This window comes from Anopheles moucheti, chromosome X (assembly GCF_943734755.1).
Source record: "Anopheles moucheti chromosome X, idAnoMoucSN_F20_07, whole genome shotgun sequence".
Taxonomy (NCBI): Eukaryota; Metazoa; Arthropoda; class Insecta; order Diptera; family Culicidae; genus Anopheles; species Anopheles moucheti.
In genome coordinates this window covers 5050784-5073829 of record NC_069142.1, presented here as the reverse complement: position 1 = coordinate 5073829, position 23046 = coordinate 5050784, and the positions used below count along the sequence as shown (strand labels likewise).

The 23046-nt window shown below is 44.6% G+C and overlaps 4 protein-coding genes across 8 annotated transcripts; 2 read left to right on the top strand and 2 right to left on the bottom strand.

Annotated features, from left to right (window-relative positions):
- The first annotated feature begins 2165 nt into the window (after positions 1–2165).
- On the top strand, positions 2166–4561 carry LOC128306764 (putative mediator of RNA polymerase II transcription subunit 26). Its single transcript, XM_053044370.1, has 2 exons — positions 2166–2709; positions 2780–4561. The coding sequence occupies exons 1-2, from the start codon at positions 2341–2343 to the stop codon at positions 4103–4105; spliced, it is 1695 nt and encodes a 564-aa protein (XP_052900330.1). The 5' UTR covers positions 2166–2340; the 3' UTR covers positions 4106–4561.
- Positions 4562–4749: 188 nt separating this feature from the next.
- On the bottom strand, positions 4750–7090 carry LOC128306766 (syntaxin-4). Its single transcript, XM_053044371.1, has 6 exons — positions 6656–7090; positions 6213–6308; positions 5634–5730; positions 5304–5555; positions 5159–5232; positions 4750–5086 (listed from the first exon to the last, which is right to left on the bottom strand). The coding sequence occupies exons 1-6, from the start codon at positions 6686–6688 to the stop codon at positions 4766–4768; spliced, it is 873 nt and encodes a 290-aa protein (XP_052900331.1). The 5' UTR covers positions 6689–7090; the 3' UTR covers positions 4750–4765.
- Positions 7091–11497: 4407 nt separating this feature from the next.
- LOC128306763 (protein cramped) lies at positions 11498–15655 on the bottom strand. Its single transcript, XM_053044369.1, has 4 exons — positions 13079–15655; positions 12899–13006; positions 12104–12832; positions 11498–12023 (listed from the first exon to the last, which is right to left on the bottom strand). Exons 1-4 carry the CDS (start codon positions 15653–15655, stop codon positions 11931–11933), a joined length of 3507 nt encoding a protein of 1168 aa, XP_052900329.1. The 3' UTR covers positions 11498–11930.
- Positions 15656–17354: 1699 nt separating this feature from the next.
- On the top strand, positions 17355–21934 carry LOC128306363 (uncharacterized). 5 transcript variants are annotated; one of them, XM_053043850.1, is made up of 5 exons: positions 17355–17478; positions 18708–18890; positions 19829–20015; positions 20588–21180; positions 21270–21934. In XM_053043850.1, exons 2-5 carry the CDS (start codon positions 18792–18794, stop codon positions 21468–21470), a joined length of 1080 nt encoding a protein of 359 aa, XP_052899810.1. In that variant the 5' UTR covers positions 17355–17478; positions 18708–18791; the 3' UTR covers positions 21471–21934. The 5 variants fall into 5 exon arrangements, with proteins under 5 accessions (XP_052899810.1, XP_052899809.1, XP_052899808.1 ...); XM_053043849.1 differs by having other exon boundaries at positions 17361–17478; positions 18699–18890; XM_053043848.1 differs by having other exon boundaries at positions 17372–17478; positions 18180–18890.
- The last annotated feature ends 1112 nt before the right edge of the window (positions 21935–23046 follow it).

The following is a 23046-nucleotide window of genomic DNA, read 5'->3' as shown; positions in this document are numbered from 1 at the left end:
TTTTAGTACTCGTCGGTTTTAGTACATGTTTGTCTTCGTGCATAAAGAAATTACGGTTTGACAGAGTAACAAATATCGAGCAGTCGAATTTGTCCTCATTCAACGTGCGTTGGGCAACATTTTTACAATCTAGTAGCGCTGATCTATGTGGCTTTTCCTTTAGGAAAGTGTAAAACAAACGTTTGGATATTTAATCAAGGCAATCATGCTAAGAACAATAGAAGAGCCTTTACTTTTCTTATTACATATTCGAAGTGACAAGCCAGTTCAAATCTTGTTTATACCGGCATCGGATGATATAACTTCCAGGAGATCAGTGTCAACACGAGGTTTTAGTGGAATCAACATCGTATCCGGAACATATCAGGGCACAGAGCAATCGTGCCGTACCAAAACGGGAAAAGTTTGTTCCATTCGTCACTTTGTGCATCTGAAGTAAGTCAAAATGAACAAAATTGACGTAAATCAGTGAGAAATTAAGTGCATATCCCAAACTTGCCGCTCTGAACGTGTGAAGATTGTTCGGAATAACTCAGAAAAAGTAAAGTGGCAATGGGATAAGATGCGTTTGTTAGTCGTTTAACAATTAAGACAAGTAAGACAAATTGATGTGCTTGTTCGGTGGGAACTTAGATGTAACATACCCTGTCGAATTTCGTAGAGGGCAAAACAGACGAAAAAAGGCTTAGAATCAATGAGAAAGAAGCATTATTCTAGTAATCACTTTGGTAGAGAATCGAGCAAGCCATGAAGGTAGTATTGTTAGGTGCAGAATGCAGCGTCAAGGTGGTTGGTAGTGATGTTTAATGTGTGCTTTTTCTTCCGAACATTGCAGTCAGAAAGTTATTCAGGGTTTTCTCTTTTAGGAACAAAACGATGGAGCACGTGGAATAGCGTCGCTTGTATATGACATGGAACGCCACCTAGCGGGGGAGGCTATCTCAGCAACCCGGAAAGTTGATTGAATACAGTAAAAACTAAACACGGTTAGGACAAGTGCGTAACATTCCGTTCCCATTTCATCCTTTTCTGTGCACCCGCTAGGTATGAAATCCTGTAAAACCTCTATGTTATGCTCTGGATATTTACTTTTTTATTCTTCCTTTGTATCTCGTGGCCAAGCGAGCTTGCAGGTCAAGGCGAACAGTCAGTACTGGGAGGTTCTCAATCTCGATGAGATTCGAACAACGAGCATCTGATGTACCTTGAACGATTACGCAGAACACCATGGGTTTATTATATTACGCACCACAATTATACCATCATCTAACCTCACTAGTTTTTGTTTCAGTTATCTGCTTTTTGTGATAAATGGTGTTTGTTTTGCTATCGAATGATGCCAAAGAAGTACTTCAAATGAACTAAAAACTGATTCACTCAAAGATCGCACAAGCAAAGACAGTAGGTAGTAGCTTGGCTATATGTTATCCTTGCAATCGTAGAACTAACACCCGACATATGTTCTTTCTAATTTCTTTTTAGTATTTTGGGGTCGTCGTAAAACCTTTTTCACTAACAGCAATCATCATGGAGCAAAAGGAGGAAGGTGAGTAATGAGTAGATAAATACCATGGAATGCTGATTATTCGTGCTTGCGATTCTCCGGTGAGCCAAATTTCGTTGACTTGAATCACCGTTTGGCAGAATAATCAGTCACTCGGATAATCGACATCCCACACTATAATATTCTTTACTTCTTTTCGGCATCACATAAACTTCCGTTCGAGCTCGCATTTGCAATCGAACCGAAGTGGTGTACAGGGAGTGTCCCCGAGATACGCGGTTTTTTGGTATTTTGACAGTTGAGTTTGCTGATAGCACAACATTTAAGCAAAAAGATGAAAAGTTGGTCGAAAATACCTTCGCTTGTCATATAAAACATGTGTTTTTATTATATTTTAATGTATTCTTTCAAAAAGTCGCCTAATTTTCTGAATAGATTAAATATAGAGAAGGAAGTCAACTTTGTGGCTTTGAAATATAAACGAAATTTCGCCAGGATTCGACTTACACGGAAATTTAAGATAAGCGAATTTTTCCCGTATTATAGCTGTCTGCTATAATGACGTATCTCGGGGACTGCCTGCATAATTGTTCGCTGGGAACGATTGACCAAGCTTGTTTCACAATTGACAAGTTGTTAAATTGTATAAATAAGAAAAGTGAAGCTAGGAGTTTGCTGTTTCCTAGTGCTATGTAGATTACGTACAGTGTTAAACACTGTACTTAATAGTGGATATTTAACTATCATCCGGTTGTTTTGTAGTACCAAAGGAAAAGGCGGACGCCAGAGTCGAGGAGCTAGAGAAGGAACTAGCGATAAGTCGGATCATTATTGATATGTTAGACAGCTGGTACATACGCAGTACGAGCGACGAAGCACAACGAAAGAGTCCTCTCATGACTTTGATAGAACAAACGCCACAAGACGCTTTCGAATCTATGATGAACGATGAATCGCAGCCCATGAATCCGATTATGTCGATGATGAGCGATGAGGCACAGCAACAGACTGCGATCTTATCCATGATGAATGACGACGAACCACTGCAGCAGAACCCCATCATGCCGGCATTAAATGAACCACCAGCGGTAGATCTGAGCAGCAGTGTTGAGGACGAAAGTGATGAGGATGAGTCGGTCACGTACGTCACCGATTATAGGGCACTGTACGCTGAATTGAAACAGAAATTCAAAAATATTATTCAGGTAAGGCATGCAACAAGCATTGGGGTTCGCTAAAGCAGTCGTCGACAATTAATCTTTCCTAAACTTACAGGAAAACCACTATTTTAAGGATGTTCTTAAGAGTAGCCAAAGACGATTGCTAAAAGTTTCGCGCGATCGTTCCTTTCTGCTTGAGCGTCTGGAAAAGTATGTTATGGTAGATGGATCGTCGTCCGACAGTGACGCAACAGTCGTTTCGGAAGATTCGGATTGTGTGGTAGTATCAACGAGAAAGCGAAAAGTAGAAACATCCACCTCACAAGGCACCAGCTCCTCAATGAAGCCTCCCGCTGCACCGCGACGGAACAAAAAGAATACCAAAAAGCAGCAGCAGCAGCAACAGCAACAAAAGCGGCAGCAACAACAGAAGCAACAGAAGCAGCAACATCAACAAAAAAAGCAGCAACGGCAGCCGCAGTTGCCACAACCGCAAGAACAACTTGCTGAATCGGTTGTACAGGTGCCTACGCCGCAACTCACGGTTCCGCCGCTACAGCTACAGCCACAGCAGCAATTATTGCAGCAAACCGAACAGATGGCACAATCTTCGCAAGATATGCTTGACCAGCTAACGCCAGAAGAGCAACTGTTGCTGCAAATGCAGCAAGAAAAATTAATGGACTTGATCAAACAAATACCCCAATCGCAACAGATGTTGCAAGCATCGCAATCACAGTCGCAGCAACAGCAACAACACATCCAGCCACACCGCCCGCAGATAGATCAAACACAGCAGCAATTGATGCAGTCGCTGCAGCTGCAGGCTCAGCCACAGCAGCAGATATTACAATCACAACAGCCGCCCCAAGTTGTGCAGCCACAGGCGCTGGTTGACCAGCAACAAATGTTGCGGCAACAGCAGATGATGCAGCCGGTTCGACAAATTCAGCTGCTGCAACCACAGCCGATGCAGCAGGTTATGACAACAACGCAGCAGCAACCGCAGGTGCAGCAGTATTTAAACAATCCTACGGCACAGGTTATGCCACAAATGAGGCAACAGCAAATGAACCAGCAGCAGATACGCCAACAGCAGATCAGACAGCAGCAGATCGACCAGATGGAACTGCAGCAGCTTCAGCAGCACATCCTTTTCCAGCCGCCCTCGTTCGTGCAGCAACCGGCCACGACCAATGCTTATCAGTTTCCACTCTCCATGATGTCGCAGGTGCCGAATGAACTGCTTGCCACAACTTCCTACACCGACATAGACGTACCCGGTGACGACGGATCGATGGAGGGACAGATTACGAAGGAGGAGCTCGAGCGGCATTTGCAGTCGCGGCAAACAATGCCACAGGTGATACCGGAAGGGGAACTACCGATTGAAATGTTTAACAACAACTCATCAACCGAACCCAACGATCAACTAAATTAATTGTAAGGTAACAACTCCCTAAAACAAACATACAACGCCATCGCGCCTCCAATGCTTAACCGATAAGTGTGTTGTTTGCATTTCATTAAATTGATCGCGATACACTAATTAAGTGTAAATTTTTGTTTTGCTTACAATTCAATGGTCTTGGCTATCCTTAGTCATTAGGTATTACAACAGTCCTTTAAGGGATTCCTCCATGGGAGTAAACCATGTTTTATTTCCGGTAGCTAGATAGGTAGCTAGATGAAAGCATTATCCCCTCACCGTACACTTCCCTTACTTACACTTCTCTTTTCAAACGAATAGCTAATAACTTTTAATAAACAATCGAAATTAAGTTTGTTTGTTTGATGATCAATTAACAGACAAAAGCTCGGCATGATGGCGTTTGAAATCTCTTTGTTAAACAAAACCTTTTTTTATATTCGTTCAGAAACACCATTTAACGTTGTGTCTATTACATTTTTGTAATGTAGTCAAAACAAATTCCCATTTTGTTTATAAATTTTTTTCAATTTTTCAAAATCACCTTATGAAGATAACGCTTCACCTCCACGCTAGGACAAGCTGAACAGAGAATAAAGTGTACCAATCTATATAAATGAAAAAAAAAGATGTCTTGATAGCATGGCTACGAGTGGATATGGCATGGGGCGTTCAGAAAATGATCACCAAAAACAATAACACCGCTAGCGCGGTGCTGACCCAGATCAGCAAGCACGTACGCTTCTTTAGCGCCTTGATCTTGTACTCCCGTGCCTTCTGCAGCTGATGCGCACCGTGATCCGTGTTAAGCGTCGCCTGTTGCGCGTGGTACTCGATCACCTGCACCAGGCTGCCCTGCTCCATTACCAGGCTCGATATGCGCACGAACATATCACGCACCTCCATCAGTGACTTTTCCAACGCCTCCAGCTGACTGTGCCGGGTCATGATGTCGCGCAGCATTTGGCGCTCTCGCTCCGTTTCCTCCAGCAGCTGCGTGACAAGCGAAAGGGGATGAAATGGCAATCAAACTAGCTCATTGATACATACGCCGCTCATGCATACATTGCCTACGAAGGGTGACCTTTGATTACCGGTAAGTTGCTCCAGTGCCTCATCGTCCGTGATGTTGTAGTTCACTGTGGGGATTTAGCATGGATGTCAGTTAGGTACGGGCACGGTACTGGCGGTATTCGGCTCATCATCTTACTTGCTTTCGCTTCCAGCTTCATCATCGACATGATACGATTCTCGTAATACGACACAAACTCCTCATGCTCCCGGTATGCGCTCAGGTAGTCGTCCCGGATCACCAGGAACTGGGTGTTCTTGATGCGAAACAGTACACCGGTTCGAATGCAATCGTCCCCGAGTTCCGACTCGAGCTGCTTGATAGTGCTGTAAATGCGCTGACAGAGCTGGTTGTTTTCCTTCAGCTTTTCCTCCATCCGATCACGAATGGCTGCAGGGGAGATAACATTGGGAAAGGCATATAGATCAGTATAGGGACGCTGACTAACAAGTGGTGCTGGTTTAATACGTTTGTCATTGTAGTGAAACTTGGAGGAACCAATCTGCTTCCGCATTTCCGCAATGTTGCCTCGTATCGTTTGGATCCACGCAGTAAGTTGAGAAAACTGGATGAGAGGATATATTAGATGTAGGATAACTTAATGTGGTAGAATAGCTCTTTTCAATTTCAGATATAAGGTCTTCAATTAAATAAGTGATATTTCATTTCAAATATTGGTTTCAGTTCGTTCAGGCGATCATTACTTGTACGCCTTGTAAATTTGGACAGAGTTCACATTACAGATCTGTATATGAGTACTTGAAACCTTCGCACCAGGTGTATCAGTCATTGGCGAAGTTTGTAGAATTATTGATTGATTGCTAGCACCCTCTTTTACGCGTCTTAACGAGTCTACGAGCCGAGTCCTTTGCCTAGATAAACTTAAATTAAAATAACACCTCAAGAAGAAACCAATTCTTCAAGGAATTCTACAGCATTACTTTTGGAGGACTTTTTAAGGAAGTTAATTTGGAACTGGTGAGACAAAACTGTTGAGAATCCAATAAAGATCTTGAATAAAACTAACCAAACCTTACTTATTCTTACCTTTTCGAGATTTTGAAAGATTTCCTCCTGTGATTTGGACAGTGGCGTTTCCACCTGGCCTGGTTCGTCCGCATTGTGGTTGGCGTACTTACTTTTCTGGCGGCCGAAAACGAAACATAGGAAAAAGCGTAATGAACACAAGTGACTTGATTGCTGATTACATTGCGAATCGGTTCGATGAGCTAGCGACTTTTGTTTTGTTGCACTCGTTTCAATTGTCGCCTGGGGATGGTTACAGAGTACAACAAACAAACAAACAAAAAAAACCCTTCGGACAAGACTGACCGGCTACGAGCCCCACCACCAACGACCCTGGGGTACGTTGCCACTAATTGACACTAATTGAAAAACGGTTCAGCGCTGAAGTCGGTATCCGGTCGACGGAAACTGGGGCTTGCCGAACCGGTTCGGAGTGTGGTCAGGGAGGCGGTCCATTCACTTACGCTTTTCAATTCTGCCAGCCGATCCTTCACCATGTTGGATGCGTTGCTTGGTTGATCGAACGGACAAGGACGTGTGAGATGCCGTTGCACGGTGCATTACACCCCCGTTTGCTCTGACTTTGATTGCAGTATAATCTCCTGAGCGGGTGTAGGTGTAAACGATGCTGCTACCGTGGTTTGATCCCGTGTGCTCGGACCAGTGCCCGTGCCCGATGGAGCGTTTAAAATTTCGGATGTATTAGAGGACTGCTAACGTACAGCAGAGTAGGGCAGGTAGGGTGATTACCGTCAACAAGGTCCCGCACGTTTAGATCGATATGTCTCACTACGCACACGCTTATCAAGACTGTCAGGTGCGGCTATGATTCATTAGAGGAACCGAAAAATAAATACACTGCGTGAGCCATCGAGTGGAGTTCCACCGATGTTGTGAACCGGCCTCTATTCTGACCCGCACGGAGACGAACCGCCGTTAGCACTAAGCCGCTAATAGCCAACCGAGGGAGAGCACAAAACCACGCATATAGTGCACGCTGTATGCGCAAACGTACACCACATTGCTGATGTGGTCTGAGCACATAAAGCACGACTCGCGCCCGCACACACACGGGGGATTCGCGCGTGCTGCCCTTCGCTTACTTGCTTCGCGGGGCGCTAGCTAGTCGCTGCCTTACGCATCCCATCTCGTTCGGTTTGACTGGAGCCCATGGTTCAGTTCTTCTACCATTGGCTCTGGAATCGGATCACTGCTGTGTTGGTTCAGCAGCGTTCCGCGCACGCATACCGATAGCGAGATGTAGCGATAAGATAATGCACACCCGTGTGCTTTCACGATCGCCGTCCGTTGTGAGGGGTGTTTCTTTCCCCTATTTTTTTTTCACTCCCAATATCTAACATATTCTGCCCATTTTGTTTTTGGACAGGAAATAGAAAGGTTAACTGTAGTGAAAAGCAATACGAGGGGGTTTAAACTTAAACAAACTAACGATAGGAGGTGGCTCAAATATTAACATCCTTGATGATGCCTTTTTCTTCTGGCGAGTTATAAAAAGGTGCCTCCCAAGTACACAAGTCCTCCAGGTACGCGAGCTCATGCATTCCGTCTTACCCTGTTAGGAGAGGGTATTGCTTGGAGATTCATGACTTATTGAGGATTCTATAATCTTTGCAAATTCATAACACTTTCAAGAAACCTGAACGATTGATAAAGATAACATAATGCCCATGACATCATTATGAAAGACTTCACAAGAGAGATTCATTCCTCCAATTTAAAAAAATCTCATTCGTATTTAAACGACCCTAATGTCTAACTCTGTTAGCTGCTCAGTAATTTCACTGCTCACTAGAATAGACGCTGAGTCTAGGACGCCCTCAAGAACATTCAAACAATCGTTAACATCCTTGTTGCATCCACCTTACACAGTACGTCAAAATACAATAAATCTGCATTATAAATTTCTTCTCGTAGTAGTAATTCCTCTTCGTCTTCTTAACCACACATCCTTCACTGTGGAAAAGGAATATGGGTGAGGGAGGGGGAGGTATATGTTTATTTCGCTTTCACTTCTCTGTACACTCTTTGTTCGTATGTGGCATATTTCTTACAATAGTTCATACAAATACCGTTCCTACTCGCTAGTTAAACAAACCTACTCCAAATACCTGCCCTGTACACATAATAATTTTTTAAGTTCTTTATAAAATTTTCACAACAAAACGGCTTTACCTTAGTTACCAGAGTTGTGGTACCATGAGTCAAACATGAATTTTTCAAAATTGTACAGAAAGTAAGTAAAAAGGTAGATGAGTTTAAGTGTGAATTAAAACGGTTACATGAAACCCAACCATCTTCATAGTTAAACTCATTCCCAATATAAAATAACACAAAAACTTAACATTCACATTGTTTCCCAACTTTTACATAATTGCTTGTAACCAATTTGTGGCAATAACTCATTAAAATTTAACCAAAACAAGTAATGAACCCTTAGTAACGGTTTAATTTCAAATTTAAAATTATGTAACTTTTTACTTTAAATTTCGTAAAAATATTAGCACAACAAAATTCATAAAACTGTTATGTTGGACACATGGTACGACACAACTCTAACAACTACCAAAAGCATTTTCTAGCAGAAATTATGTAAAGCACTTAAATAATTATTTTTAACGTTTTAGAATTTTTGCGAAAAAAAATCATGCGGCTTAGAGTAGAGGCGACATATATTAATAGCAGTGTAAAGTTAAATTAATGTTCATCCCAATAATTGCATCGATATTGGATTACGTTCTTGAAAGTTATAAGCCGCCAAACTGTCTGGCAATGAATAATATGCAATACTAACTGAATATTGAATATTGAAAGAAATAGTTCGTGGGCAGGCAACGCATGGTAACGTTTGGAGAACTAACAGTTTGAAATATCAGGCCCTAACATCTGCCCAACCAAACAAATGCGTAAGAAATGAAGGATGTATAAGTAACACTTGGAAGTTGCGTGTAAGCTTCAGCGTGTTATTAATTATCGAATCGTTTGTTGGCAATAAAAGGACTTACGTCCCAATGTTTTGTCTTGGATTTTGATTGCGCCCGTTATAAAGTGGACGATTTAGATACATTTCTAAACATAAAAGGATTTTCTGTTTGTGCGTAACTACAAGTTAACACTTGTAGTGTCGCGATAGCTAAAACAAAACAAAATATAAAGCTAGTTTCGTACGGAAGCGTAAACACGAAGCAATAATCTCGAAAAAGGTAAAAACCTAACACACACACACAAATAATACCTAAACACCTAAAACTGCCCCGTCAACTAAGCTAAACTAACGGAAATGGAAGAATAATAGTAACTGATTTCATGCAACAATAATTCAATAAGCACCGTTGTGGTTGCTCCAGTGCAAGCAAAATCAACAAAACAAAATTCCGTAATACTTTCAATCAGCTGAAGTTTCTAACTTCTAAAACATTCTCGTGCCTTTTTTTGTCCTGCGTTTCCTGTTTCGCGTATCGCCTACCGTGCGTTACCGTGACGAGAAAATACAACTGAAGAGAAGCCCAGTGTAACAAGCATTACTCCGTAACGGATGTGTAGTTTAACAATGTTGATATAACATTTAACAGAATCTCTTGTGCAGAATTTGACTTTACGATGCAGAACGCAACAAAGCAACGATATATCGATGGCACTGCCATGCTACCCATGCTACACATACATCAGTCGAAAGGCCGCAAGCTTCGTTCTCGCTAAGCACACTATTCTTTCTTGGCTATTAGTTGCCTCTAGTGTTGTGCTCAAAGAATCTTTTGCGAAGACTCATTCATATGCATCTTTAATGAGGAGTCATTTCAAATCAGGAGTCAACTCTCAAAAGATAAACGAATATTCATAGATTCATTAATCTCTCCGAAAACATAATTGGAAACTGTTTTTTTTTATCTTTTTGCGTACAACATAAGAAACTTTATGCATTTTTTATATTTCACTAGCACTTCATTAGCATGCTTAAAACTAGATTGCTTGAAGCAATCGAGCTGAATTTTATTCTAGTTACTGCATCTTTGCGTTGTCCTTAGAGTAATCTCAATGTGTTGGAAACTATAAATATTGTGATAATATTGTTTCAAGTAGAAAAATAATTGTGTATACAATAATAAAAAGCTGTTGAACTTTAATCTGTGTTCCAGAACGTATACGTATAGGATTACTAATGTTTAATTGTAAGAATAGGTCGGCTGCAATATGTGTAACTTAATGCTCTCGATGAGCGTGGCGGACGAGAAATTTTTGTTATATAAACAAAAAAAACGTAGGGCAACGCAAATTTACGGCAGTTTCAATAAAATTCATCTCGATTAGTTTAAACAATGCTAGCAGTGCTAATAATAACTTCATTTGTATAAAATTTAAACAAAAATTTATAGAAGTATGGATGCAATTATACGAAAGTGTCCAACCATCGTGCCATTGAATGTTGAGATCAACGACGACAATGTTGACTTGGATCTAGAAACCCAGTATTAAACGTTATCTTACGTATAGCCATGACCGGCACATCGTTTAGGCTCATCTTTGACAGATTATAGTGCTGACTGCAAAGGTATAACCAATGCATTTCTGCAAACCAAATTCTTTCGCTCTCTCTCTATTTGTCTTTCTATTTTGTTGCGAGTTTTGGATGTACCCTGTCGTGAACTAATACTTCTATCGCTTTAAACCTCATGTTTGTTTGTTTTCTGTCTTGGCCCTAAAATCTTATTCTTTGTTCTGTGTGGTGCCCAACATACTAATTCTTGCTTGCTCATGTACCCATTAATCAGTCCTCCGTGCGGGAACAACAGATTGAAGGGAACTATTTTAATTCCGTTAACACTATGCCAAGGCATTCGGGGAAGCCAAAACGATTTTGATTGCTTATTTCTACCCGAAAGTTTCGAAAACAGAACATAGCATCGATACTGGTTTCACAGATAGCCGATTGGCCGGACAATAATGTTTTTGTGGTTGGCATTGACAAGGTTTATTACAGTAAAACGATTAAGGTAAAATGATATGGCATAGGTTTGAAGTCTTTAACAAACTGTTGGAACGTGTTAAGAAGTAGAAATATCAATTTCGTTTCACGGACGTTTCACGTTTTTTTTTCACGCAAGAACGATTGGTAATAAAATTTCATCCCGAGGACATCCGTTCCCCCCACGAAGGACTGATTAATCATGGGTAAATAATGTCAAGAATCGCTACAACTGGCCATCAATAGATCCCCTGAGATTGTACAGACCGAAAATAAAAAAAAAGTTGTTTAACTGAACTCTATAACCTCATTAAATCAACAGCTCTTAAATGGTTGACAAACAAATACTTTTATCGCCGTATCACAACGGTGGGTTTTTTGGCTGCTTATTTGCTATCAAGTCAGATTTTAGCCAAACCCGATAAAAGACCAATAAAAGTGACATTTCGTTCGATAACCTTTCGACATCTCTACTAACATCATCTTTTTCAACTCTACTTAAACGAAATAATGAGGTGAAATAATTAACCGGTGACTAAACAAACAGCAAATACCTCACTTAGAGAGCCTTAAGTCTGCGTGTTGGATAGAATCTTCCTTCTAATCGTTGTCAACGCTTACACCATTACCACGGCGCTCTGATTCGAACTCACCTACCTTGCCGTAACATATTCTAGACTGTACATTACGTTGAGATTCATAAGGGTAAGTGTAAAACCGGCCATACGATGCATCCAAACATCGCCGTGCCCCGTAGACTAGGGATTCTGTTGAGCACGCATCTCTTCCGCAATGTCCTGAAAGCGGGCGATATAGTCGACGGTGCTTTCGCTTAACATTGACATATCCACCTACGGGAGAACGAAACATAGCACGATTATTAGCGGTAAAACACTGACGACACTGACTGGCACACAGACACACGGCTTACATCCGGATCGATTGGTGGCCGCATCGGGGACGGGAACGGTTCTAAGCTGCTCAATATGCCGGACAGCGATAGATCGTTCAGGTTCACGTCGCCCATTTTATCGTCGGAAATTTCGTCGGGCAGCACCGCGGACGATGCGCCGCTGCCGGTCGGTACGACATCGGGGAACAGGTTCGCCATCATGGAGGATGAGGTGGATGGCAGCGATAGATCAAAGATGCTGAGGCTTAGATCGTTCAGCGATAGTTCCGTACTCTGGTGCTTGACGGGTGTGCCCAGCTCAAACGATTGGCTGCTAAACGGCACGTTGGAAGACGTTGGATTGATATTATTATTGTTGCTGTTGTTGTTGTTATTGTTGGAGAAGATATCGTCCAACGTTGGATTGAAATTATCATTGCTGTTGTTGGGGAAGCTATCGTTCACCGGTGTCGAGATGATGCTTGGTGTACTGGCCATGTTGGCGCATTCTTCAGCGATCGGTTGAAGCGTCACTTTAACGGGTTCCTTCTGGTTAAGTGGCTCGGCCGGTCGACTGCTCTCACCGACGCTCGGTGCAACCGAAACCGAAGGCGCCGGTTGCGTTACGCGTGCAGAATAGGCAGATGATGAGGTAACGGTAGCGGACGGTGGTGGCCGTACCATGTTTGGAAGTAAAGGATGCATTGTATTTTGACGATTGACCCGTGTTCGCCACCAGCGTGACTGCTTGTAGCGGGAAGGAACGTGCTGTAAGAATCGTAAGAATAAAAAATTGTGGTTAAAATGCTCCGAGAGAACTACACGAATACTTACAAGGTCCGGCACAAGGTGGTTGATAGGGTTGCGCACAGGCAGCATTGGATGTTTGAACTGTGAACAGTCGTCCTGCGTAAATGACATGCCGGACTCATTCTCTGAGCGCTGTAATGATTTAAAGCAAAATATTAATTAGTTTCAACAACTTCGATCCTGATCCAAGTTTGGCACAGTTACCTTGGGTTTTCGTTCGGCCGCATTAGCGTTAGCCATGCGCTTCTTCATATCCTTGTTCTCTAGCTTCGCTAGAAACAACAGGCTCTGGATCCGACGGCTAATTGTATCGACCGGACATCGGCACCGCTCCTTCACCTCTTCCTTCACGGTGACCCCCGGATCCTCTTCCATCCGATCGGCAGTTGTTCGCTTCCCGATCGGTTCGGGGCCGGGAATTAGTTTCGGTTTCGCTTCGTCCGGTATTTGTTCGCCACCGTCGTCCACCACCGACGGCACAGGTGTTGGTGGACACTCCTTCACCTCTTGCGTTACGACCGGTTCGACCCGCACCCAATCGTACTCGAGCTCCACCTTCATCTCCGCACCGAACATGATGTAAATATCGCCCACGGTCAGATCTCCCACACTGTCCAGCGTCCACCCGTCCCGTATCCGCTGCATTTGTTCCTCCGATACGAGCGGCCGGAAGTGGTTCATCGATGGTGGGGTCGTGTTCGATTTTCCCGTGTCACCCTTCCGTCGGTGGCACTTTTTCTTCTTCTTCACCGTGACGATCGTGGTGGTGGAGGTACTGGCGGTGACGGTCGTGGTCGTGATGGTGGTCGTCGTCGTCGTCGTCGTGCTGCTGGACAATCCGTTGCTACCGCTTCCCTTGTTCGCTTCCTCGCCCGCCGAACTTTCCGCCGTATCGGGTTGATATCGTGCGACCGGCACTATCTCACCATCGATCAGCGCAAACCCATCGCAAGAGTTGTCGCTTTGCCGTGCCACAAGCACATCACAGTCGGTCGGCTTTGACGGAGCGTATTGGTGGCCATAGCTCCGGACAAAGTCCTTCATCTCGGTCGATTCGTTCGAGGCGTTGGGTGATTTAAAGTGCTCGGTAAAGGGACCGTTCTGGGCCAGCAACTCACCGAACGGTTTCTCCTCGTTCGGTTCTTTGCCGCCTTCCTCGTATTTTGGCTTCTTGCTTTCGTTGCCTACCTTTTCCGAACCGCTGTCCGTGCGCTGTCGCCGACTGGTGGCCGTGAGTCGTTCCTTGCAACCGGCCGGTTTCTCCACCACGCACAGCGTTTCCCCCGGTATCTTTACCCCAATCCGCTGCTCGTACGAGTTCAGACAGATGCTGGTGTTGCTCTGGAAGTCCGTTAGGCTGATCATCGGCCGATGGATGACGGCGTTCTGGGCCGGTATGAACCGCAACACCGGCCCACCGCTCTTTACCGCACCTTCCTTCGGTTCCGGTGGCGCAAACAGTTGTATCTCGTGCTGCTTGCGCTGACGCGTTAGCTTTGACGAAATGGTCGCGGAGGTGCGGCTCAGCTCGTCCAATCGCTCCACGAGCCGCACGTCCTGGGCGCGCCATTTCTGCTGAAACAGCTGCAGCAAAGCGGACAACCGTTTCTGTATCGTAACGGTGATGCGCACGCGCGGATTCTGCGCCAGCGACTGTACCCGGCCCCAAGCCTCGGTGGTGGAGGGCTTCAGCAGCACATCCACCTTGGGTGGTAACTTGATCTCTTCCTGCCATTCCTCGAGCTGGTTCAGTTTCCGAAGCGCCCGGCACGAGGGCGTTTTGATGCGAATGTTTTTGCCCTTCTCGCGCACGGTGGTGAAACCCTTGTAGACGAGATCCTTCAGTTTGTGGAAGTACTTTTTGTTCTGGAACGGCACCTTCCGGCGCATCTCACCGTAGTTGATCAGCGCATACAGCTCCTGGGCTTCCTTCTTTACCTCGTCGGAAAAGTGTATGTACTTCATCGCCTTTTGATTGAACTGGTAGTACAGATTGCGCACGTCCTTCGATTTAAACACCTGCTGCTCCGTACTGTCCTTTCGGCGCTTCTTCGTGTTCAGATAGTTGAGGATCGATTCGAAATCCTTCCCGTACTCGTTCAGCGCTTCGAAGAACAGGTTCTTGTCATGGTTGCTCCAGACGACGCGCATCTGTTTCGGCTGGTTGGGTGTTTTCAGCAGCGATGAGGTGAGCGGTTTTACCGGTTCCTTCCGCTCGGTCAGCGGTGGCGTATTGCTGCGTATCGTCTCCATCCGCATCTTGTGCTTCACTCGGGCGCTAGTGCGCAACGTTTGCCCATTCTCCAGATCGCCCGACGGGTAGAAGGTGGTCACCGATCCGAGCAGCTCTTCGGCCGGCAGCGAAAACGAACAACCACGCACGTTCTCCTTGCGGGATTGCTTGGCCAACCGGCCGGATGGGGCGGCATCCGGCACCGGTTGATCCGTCGTACTCGGTGCAAAGCAACCGAACTGTTCCAGTGACGTTGGCATCTCGCACGGGACCGCATCTTCCGAACCGTTGCACGGCTCGATCGGTACCATCGTAGCGTCGCTCTGTTGTTTGGAACCATCCGCCGATCCATCTTGCTGGGACGAGGTAGTAGTTGTGGTGCTGGTGGATGCGAAATGTAATGCAACTAACGATGCGGTGGCACTGTGGTTTGTTGTGTCCAGTTCCTCGCCGAGCGAACCGTTTTTGTTCGATGGTGTTGTGGTGTATCGCAATTCCTGAAAGTTGCTAATGCCCGCGAAACAGTTGCTGCTGCTGGAGGCATACATTCTTCTAAACAGGTTAAACTATGGCCAACGTGTGTGTCATTGGGGGCAGACAGATAGACCGTTGACGACATCCGTTGCTGAGTCACCGAAGGTGAACATTCTCTGTGACTGCTAACGAACCACTCCAATGCATAAGCACCCCTTTGCGTTGGAGTGCCCTGCTCGAACCACGAAACAGGATCGATACTTTTTTTTCTTAAGAACGGCTAGGCCGTATCAACTTAGTTCACTGCGTACTACGTAATCCTAAAAAATATTAAGAAGCTATAGAATGTACGTGGAAATCATCATAAAAATAAATACAAACGCACACGTTTACCTCTCCAGCCATTCAATGTTTGGTTTGGAAAAGATTAGCCTCCTGTGCTAATCTGTTTTATATCCTAAAAGTTTTCGGTTTGTGGTTGTGCTGCTACCAGCTACAAATCACTCACTGATTGCTAGTAGGGTACCAACACAGAGACCGGTATTACGTGTTTGCATTTGATAAGTATTGCTATTGATTGATGATGCTAGGACATGGGATTGAATTTGATTGTTGGGAGTGTTAAATTTCGGTTAAGTTAAACATAAACCCCATCACTACCCCAAACATGCCCTCGGATAAATAGGTACGGCGTTAAGCGTCGTTACTACGTTCGCTTTCGAAGCAACGCACCATTGACACACTTTTCTTCCTTTGCCCTGTTTTACATGTACGCTAACTGCAAATTTCTCCAAATTCAATAATATAATAGGAAACATCACAAATGCTATCGTTCAGTACCGCTTTATCCGGGAAATGGTATTACAATTTTGTGCCCCAACAAAATTCCTACATTACCGTACCGATTTTCAATAGGAAAATGGCGGAGAATCACAGAATGGGCATTGGGTTCGCACAGGAAAAACGGAAATTAGTTTACCACCAGATTTGCGCATCCTGTGCAGCACTATCCTACCGTCTATCTGCTGCGCGTATACGAATAGTTCCACGCGAACGACGGCACAGAAACGAAACGATATTTAAACGCTACTAAATATTTCGAAACAATCCAAATGCAAGGCAGATCCAAAGATGTCGTTCGGCTTCGGTTTTGCTTTCGCGCTCCGGATCTTGTATAAAGCATCCACTGGCGTACCGTTTCTTGGTATGCCGTTCGTTGAACGCTGTCAAAATTGAAACGTCATAATAAACAGCGCTCGGGGCGAGAAAAACAAACTGCCCTTCGAGCCAGATTCTACGAATAGGCTAGCTGTCAAACCGATCGCCCTATGCGCCCTTTACGTTCGTGCCAAGTAGTTGTAGTTTGTGAAAAATGTACCAAGAAATACAGAACAACCAAAAAAAGATTGTGCCAGCAATGAGCACCTACATCAAAGTAGTTATTGCATACATTAGCATTAACATACATTTCATACAAAATTATCATTTTAGAAGGAAGAATGATTTATCAAGGAGCAGCAAGATGCGCTATTAAATCTTGAATAGATTAGTGTTTTAATTTCTTCCTTGTTTGATCTAAAACCCGCAAGAAAAAACAAATATTTAAATCGCCAACGGATACATATTTGACAATGCGCATGGAGCGAAATTGAACTAGCGCGTATAAACGGACGGCGCTTGTCATTCGCCCCGCTCTGTCACATCTCGATAAACCGTCGCCCTTCAAAAGAGCCCTTCATAATTCGTTCTTTCCCTTCTCAGACGTCTTCGCGGTTGCGTGCTTTTTTGAACTCAGTGTTAATCGGTGATAAATAGAATTCAACTAATATCGAAACCGAGTAAAAGCCGGGTGAACCATTTCGAAATCATTTTGAAACCGAGTGAAAAAGTGATGCAGGTATCAAGGAAGCGGATTGCCGCATAATTTCATACTTACATTCCTGGGTGTTGGGGGTGCAATATTAGTTTCAGAAAACGACACCGCCCGTACGGTGAATCGCGCCTTTTGCAAGATTTTTACACGGCGTCGGCCGCCTACCTGCGAATTTGGCACTGCAAATGTACATTTATTGGCAGAACCATTATGCTGGGTAGTCGGTCCATGTTGGTTTTTGTACGTTTTTTCGAAGCCCCTGCAAAATGCATGTGCTGCTGGGTGAATATGCCTAACCGATGCCAACTACGATTTTTGCCCTTGGCGCTTAGCGAAAAAGCAACATGGCTGCCGCCTTGTGGTTTTGGCGTCATTGCGAGTGAATGCGAAATGCTATTTAACTTTCAATAGACCTACTTGATGGTGAAGCTATCGAGTTGCCAACAATAAAAAAAAAAGTCAATTTAGACTGCATGAAACAAAAACCAAAGTAAAAAGTAATTCATACGGAACGTTAAATAAAAGTTTTCATACAATCCTATGTGTTCACACATGTTCGAACATGTTCAAACATGTTCAAACGTGATTGGGTGTCGGCAAAATTTCACACTAAACTATTTCTTCGTATCATCTTCACGCTCAGTAATGAGCGATTTTCAGCTACAGTGTCGTCGTCCTGTTTGTTCTACGTTATTTTACTTATAAAATATATTTTCTTTTTTTAGGACTAGCTGTGACCGGCTTTCTAGTAAAACCAATTCGTAATCAAAACATCACGCTTCAATCCATTTACCAATCCAACGCCAATCTGATCGTGCTTTAGAGAAAACATTTAGAGAACGTTATTATGAAGTTAACAAGCAAAAGCTCGTTAAAAGTTAGGTTAAATTTCGAAAGAGCAATGCAAAGCCAAATTTTCCACACAGAGGGCCCTGGAGATTGATGTCAAATGGCTGTCTTCTATTGATTCTAAACTATAGACGAACTAAATAAGCACTATTTTCTGATCCGTTCACAATGTTATTTCAATATCTTCCTTTTCTGATCGGTGGTCTGATAGTGTTGTGGAAAATATTTGCATTTTTGTTTGCTATTACAATGGATATTTTATTAGTTTGCGTTCAGTTCCACCTCGCATACACCCCAATGCCGGGAAGCAGAAACATGTGAAAAAGGGGTAGCTGTGCGAGCGAATGATACATGCAGTTTCTTTTTTGGTCGTTCTCATGATCGTTGGAACCTAGCGTCAACAGCTGCGCGCACAGACACCATGCGGCTGCGGGTGACTCGACCCGGGTGACAGTTACTAATATTGGGTTGGATTATCTGCGGAGCAAATGCAACGTACTGGCGCGCACACGTTTGGTCGATCCTATCCCGTCCCATTCTCTCTTAATGGCTCGCAAAAAAATTCGGATCGTGGCAATGCGGTGCCGGTAAAGTATGTAATAGTATAAAAGAAAAACGAAACAAACAAAACCTTACAACACCAACAAAAAAAAAAAAAAAAACAAAACCATAGTCGTCCGATCCCTTCTCACACTTACCCCCTTTCCCCTCGCTCCCTCCCCAATATCCTTCTCCACCTCCACCGCCTCTTCTTTGAAGAAGTTCCATCGCGGGACCATTCGAAGGGGGGAACGCATCGTTCTGGACGGGTGATTGTCGGGGTGTGTTTGTGGGAGGCGATGCGTCGGTCTGTATGTTGGCGCTGTTGGCCTTGCCGAGAGGACGCGGCCACCATCGGCGGCAGGCAGGTAAAAAACCCACTTATTGGGCAGCAGGTGCCAAGCAGCAAGAGAGTACCGGGATACGCCCCGGGGGACTTTACTGGCGGAACTTCTGGTGCGAATAGTACTGGCAGTAACCGGTATGCTGGGTGGGTGCGAGATAGCCAGCAGGATGTACGATGCGTATTCATGATCCTGTTGTTTAACCAAAAACCACTCCTGAATAGTGCATTACGGCCTGTTACACTGTTCTCCATCGCATGTGTGGTTCATAACAAACGATGCCCACACATTCACACACACCGCAGATATCGTGCGCGCATTGTGCCAGCAGTTAGCTATACACTGTCCCTCGGCTGTATTCCAGCATCCAGTGGTGCGCACGCGCTGCCATAATTGGGTGCGTGCGACGGGTAAACCCCGAACAACGGCATTCCAGAACAGGACACCCTTTTCGTTTGTGATTTTTTTGTTTTGTTTTGTTTTGCTTTCCCTCCCCATCGGAATTTAGACAACCTAGCGAAGAGCAACATGTTGTACCACATATATGCGCTACAGTACACCCTGCGAAAGGGGAGATGCGTCGCTAGTATTACCGTTTTACTGATTGACTTTCTTCTATATCCGCTTTGTCTTCGCTCTAGCAACCCGTGAACGAGCCGCAAGCAATGGAATCGATGCACGTTGAGATGGACGTCGAGGAGCTGGAACATGGCATGTTCAGTATTGGTGAGCGTGGCGATACCACGCAGGAACGTGGCCACGGTGGTGTACGCGAGCCTCGCCACTACGCAAAGAGAACGCTGACCGCACTGGAACGCAAGAAAAGCGGTATAGTATATAGAATATATCATAGATATTCCTGAAGGCTAGTGTACACTAGAGTTAGTACAAGTTAGAGTTTACTTCAAGTCCTCCGACGTTCTTGAGAGTTGTATTATCGCCCGCTTTCAATTTTTGGATTCTTCATGTCTTGAGTTTTCCAGAGATCGGATCCGGAGATATCTTGATCGGGTCACCCTAGATGTAACTTGAAGTTGAGGAAGGTGTCACGTAAAAAACCATCAGGATTTTAATGGTCGGAAGGCGGGAAACCAACTCTGGAATTCGTATGATTTGTATGTTTATACTCTGCTTGGCTAGTCTTGGGTGTGGAGTTGCCGAAAAGGCAAAAACATAATAGTGGGACATGATTACAAACACTGCGCAAATATGAGAGATAGAACAAAGCTATTTATATACTATACTCACTACAATGATAAGATTGTCTAGCTCGAATGATCCCAAAAAATAAGGCCCCCGCTATTAATTTTCAAGCCAGTTCTAACAAACCCAGTTTTGGAGACAGATAAGATCTTTCGATAAATTAATTATTTACGTTTCTTCCATTTCCCCCAAAACAGAACGAGCACGCAAAGCGCGTCAGCTGCATCGATTCCGCAAGTGGTTGATCCCGAAGAATGCAATCGTGGCACTGCACGAACTGCAGGGTCCCGGTATGGCCGAGTTCACCATAATTACGAACGGCCAGCAAACGAAGGCGGAGATTATAATCAACAACGTGAAGTACGAGGCAACCGCGCCGAACAAGAACCTCGCGAAGGCAAAGGCCTCCGAGAAGGCATTGCGCGATCTGGTCCTGACGCAGATGATGCGTCTGAAGCAGCAGCGACTAGCCGGCCAGGCCGCTGCCACTGCGGGCGCTATGGACGGCGTAGAGGTGAATCCGCAGGCAACCGATTCGCTGGACTCCATCGAAACGGAGGATCTCCCGATGGAGCATCTGGCCTCATTTGCGCTGTACAAGCTGTTCACCCAGTGGGAGGCTGAAGGGTTTGAGATGCCGTTTACTAAGACAACGCGCCCGAAGGCCCCCCAGGCAGTGGCACTGGCTGACAACGGAGCCGGTACATCCTTCCTACCGAAGGTGGTGAAGACCGTTGCGGATCTGCCAGAGAACGCCAGATGGAGCCATCCAACCGTAGTGTTCGCATACGTAAGCAGCAAACAGGAATTTTATCACAATCTCCTTGAGCAGCTTTTGCTGATATTGCTTTGTTTTTTTTTTTGCTATTACACTTTCAGATGCGTCCACAAATTGCATACGAAGAACTCGGCTCGATCAACGACCCGATGAACCGAGAGTTTATGGCCGGCTTACGCACGGACGGTCTCCATTTTATCGGCAAGGGCCGTTCGAAGAAGCTGGCTCGTAAGGCAGCTGCTGTGGAAGCCTGCAAGATACTGTTTGGGCTGGAGTTTGACGAGAACGTGTTGAATGGATAGAGTGCCATCCCGGAGGGATGTATGTTTATAGCACTATTTATTCCTATATATTAATACCCGTTCCAAACGAAGAATCTCAGCCCGAACGAAGTGGCTTAGAGTATATCGAGGCTGCAGCGGAACTGAAGCAGGTGATGCAGCCTCACTATATATGAATTACTGAATTACTGAATTACTTTTTCTTCATCAACGGATACGTTCGTTATCGCATTAGTTGCCGCGTCTCGGCCTACTTTTTGTATGGTATTATTGAAATAGCTCATCATTACTTCCGGTTCATTTTGATTCATTTTTGACTCTTTTCGGCACACAGCAGAGATTGTAATAACAGGCAGAAGAAGTTTAAAGACACACCTACCATCAAATCCATCCGTACGTCTCATATTCCCCTCAGGACCAAAATTAATTCCAACACTAATGCAGAGTAGTAGATTATTATATTGAATATTAAAATTGCCGTACCATACTGACATGTGCCTTCACTTCCATCTTTGTGATCCGAATTTATTGAGTTTCGTGGTGTGTTTGTTTGTAGCAAGTGGTTAGATCTTACCGTCTACCCGGTGTGTTGATCGCTCTCTGAGTGTCCTCTGAAGTTATATGTGGTCCACGTTGTAGCACTCAACAATCTTTTGTGAGATTTGGCCTTAGCGAAGGTCCAGGAAGCTGGAATCCCATCACTTACCACCGAAGTACCTCCTCGCAGATAGGAGAGGAGTTTGGACAAACTTGTAGCTAGTACTAGCAGCTGACAACAAGCAACTTCGTTGATAGAGAACAACTTCCAAGATGCTCTGTGTGCCTAGTATTATGCTCAGAACGTGCAGGTCTCAAAAATCCTTGAAGGTTTGCCCTTTGCAATAGATCCCTGATTCTCGAATGTTAGGGGGCAGTAAATGATGTAATCTTGCAGTAAACCTCAACAGTGACAACAAAGCCCCCTACACAAAACAAAAAGATATAAATGTCCTCTCGTCTACCTCCGTCAGCGAATCGGTCTGTGATTGACATTTACGGGCCCTCGCGGGACAAGTAATGAACGTTGCGAATGTGTGCAGTGTGCGTATCATAGAAAGCAATTCGTCGATGCGGTAGATATGTATCGACGCTGTCCGGCAATATTTATAGGTCGTCCATAAAGTTGAGAATATTGGTAACCCGCCACCCCGCGGAGCCTCTCGCTTCGGAATGGGAAAGAAGCATTACCTGAAAGATACCCGCCGGAGTGTGTAATAGATATTTGGGTTGCTTCAAAAACACTCCACTCGGACCACCCTGCCAGAGATGTAATCGTTCTTTGCGCAAGAGCGTAAAGCAACAGAAGAAAAACAAAACTGGAGTGTGTTGTATGCTTTGAATTACCCATTTGATAAGACTCAATTATTGGCTTCGACTATTGATACGAGGGAAATTATCTTCGATAAGGTATACCTACCCGGGGTTCGGGTTCGTCCGGCAGTAGGTGACCGGAAACCGCGGGCAACCGACGGCAACCCTCGGGGGGAGGACGTCTTTTTTTGATAATCCAACGTAAACCTTCAGTAAAACGGTCGCGCCCGGTGTGGTAGGGTTTCAG

Coding starts and splice junctions, on each gene's coding strand:
- LOC128306764 (XM_053044370.1), top strand. CDS start 2,341: ATGTTAGACAGCTGGTACATACGCAGTACGAGCGACGAAGCACAACGA. Junction 2,710..2,779: donor AATTCAAAAATATTATTCAG/GTAAGGCATGCA, acceptor CTAAACTTACAG/GAAAACCACTATTTTAAGGA.
- LOC128306766 (XM_053044371.1), bottom strand. CDS start 6,688: ATGGTGAAGGATCGGCTGGCAGAATTGAAAAGC. Junction 5,556..5,633: donor GTTTCACTACAATGACAAAC/GTATTAAACCAG, acceptor TCTCCCCTGCAG/CCATTCGTGATCGGATGGAG. Junction 5,087..5,158: donor GGTCACCCTTCGTAGGCAAT/GTATGCATGAGC, acceptor CTTGTCACGCAG/CTGCTGGAGGAAACGGAGCG.
- LOC128306763 (XM_053044369.1), bottom strand. CDS start 15,655: ATGTATGCCTCCAGCAGCAGCAACTGTTTCGCGGGCATTAGCAACTTT. Junction 13,007..13,078: donor CGGCCGAACGAAAACCCAAG/GTAACTGTGCCA, acceptor AAATCATTACAG/CGCTCAGAGAATGAGTCCGG. Junction 12,833..12,898: donor ACCACCTTGTGCCGGACCTT/GTAAGTATTCGT, acceptor CGATTCTTACAG/CACGTTCCTTCCCGCTACAA.
- LOC128306363 (XM_053043850.1), top strand. CDS start 18,792: ATGCAACGTACTGGCGCGCACACGTTTGGTCGATCCTATCCCGTCCCA. Junction 20,016..20,587: donor ACTGGAACGCAAGAAAAGCG/GTATAGTATATA, acceptor CCCCCAAAACAG/AACGAGCACGCAAAGCGCGT. Junction 21,181..21,269: donor CAACCGTAGTGTTCGCATAC/GTAAGCAGCAAA, acceptor TTACACTTTCAG/ATGCGTCCACAAATTGCATA.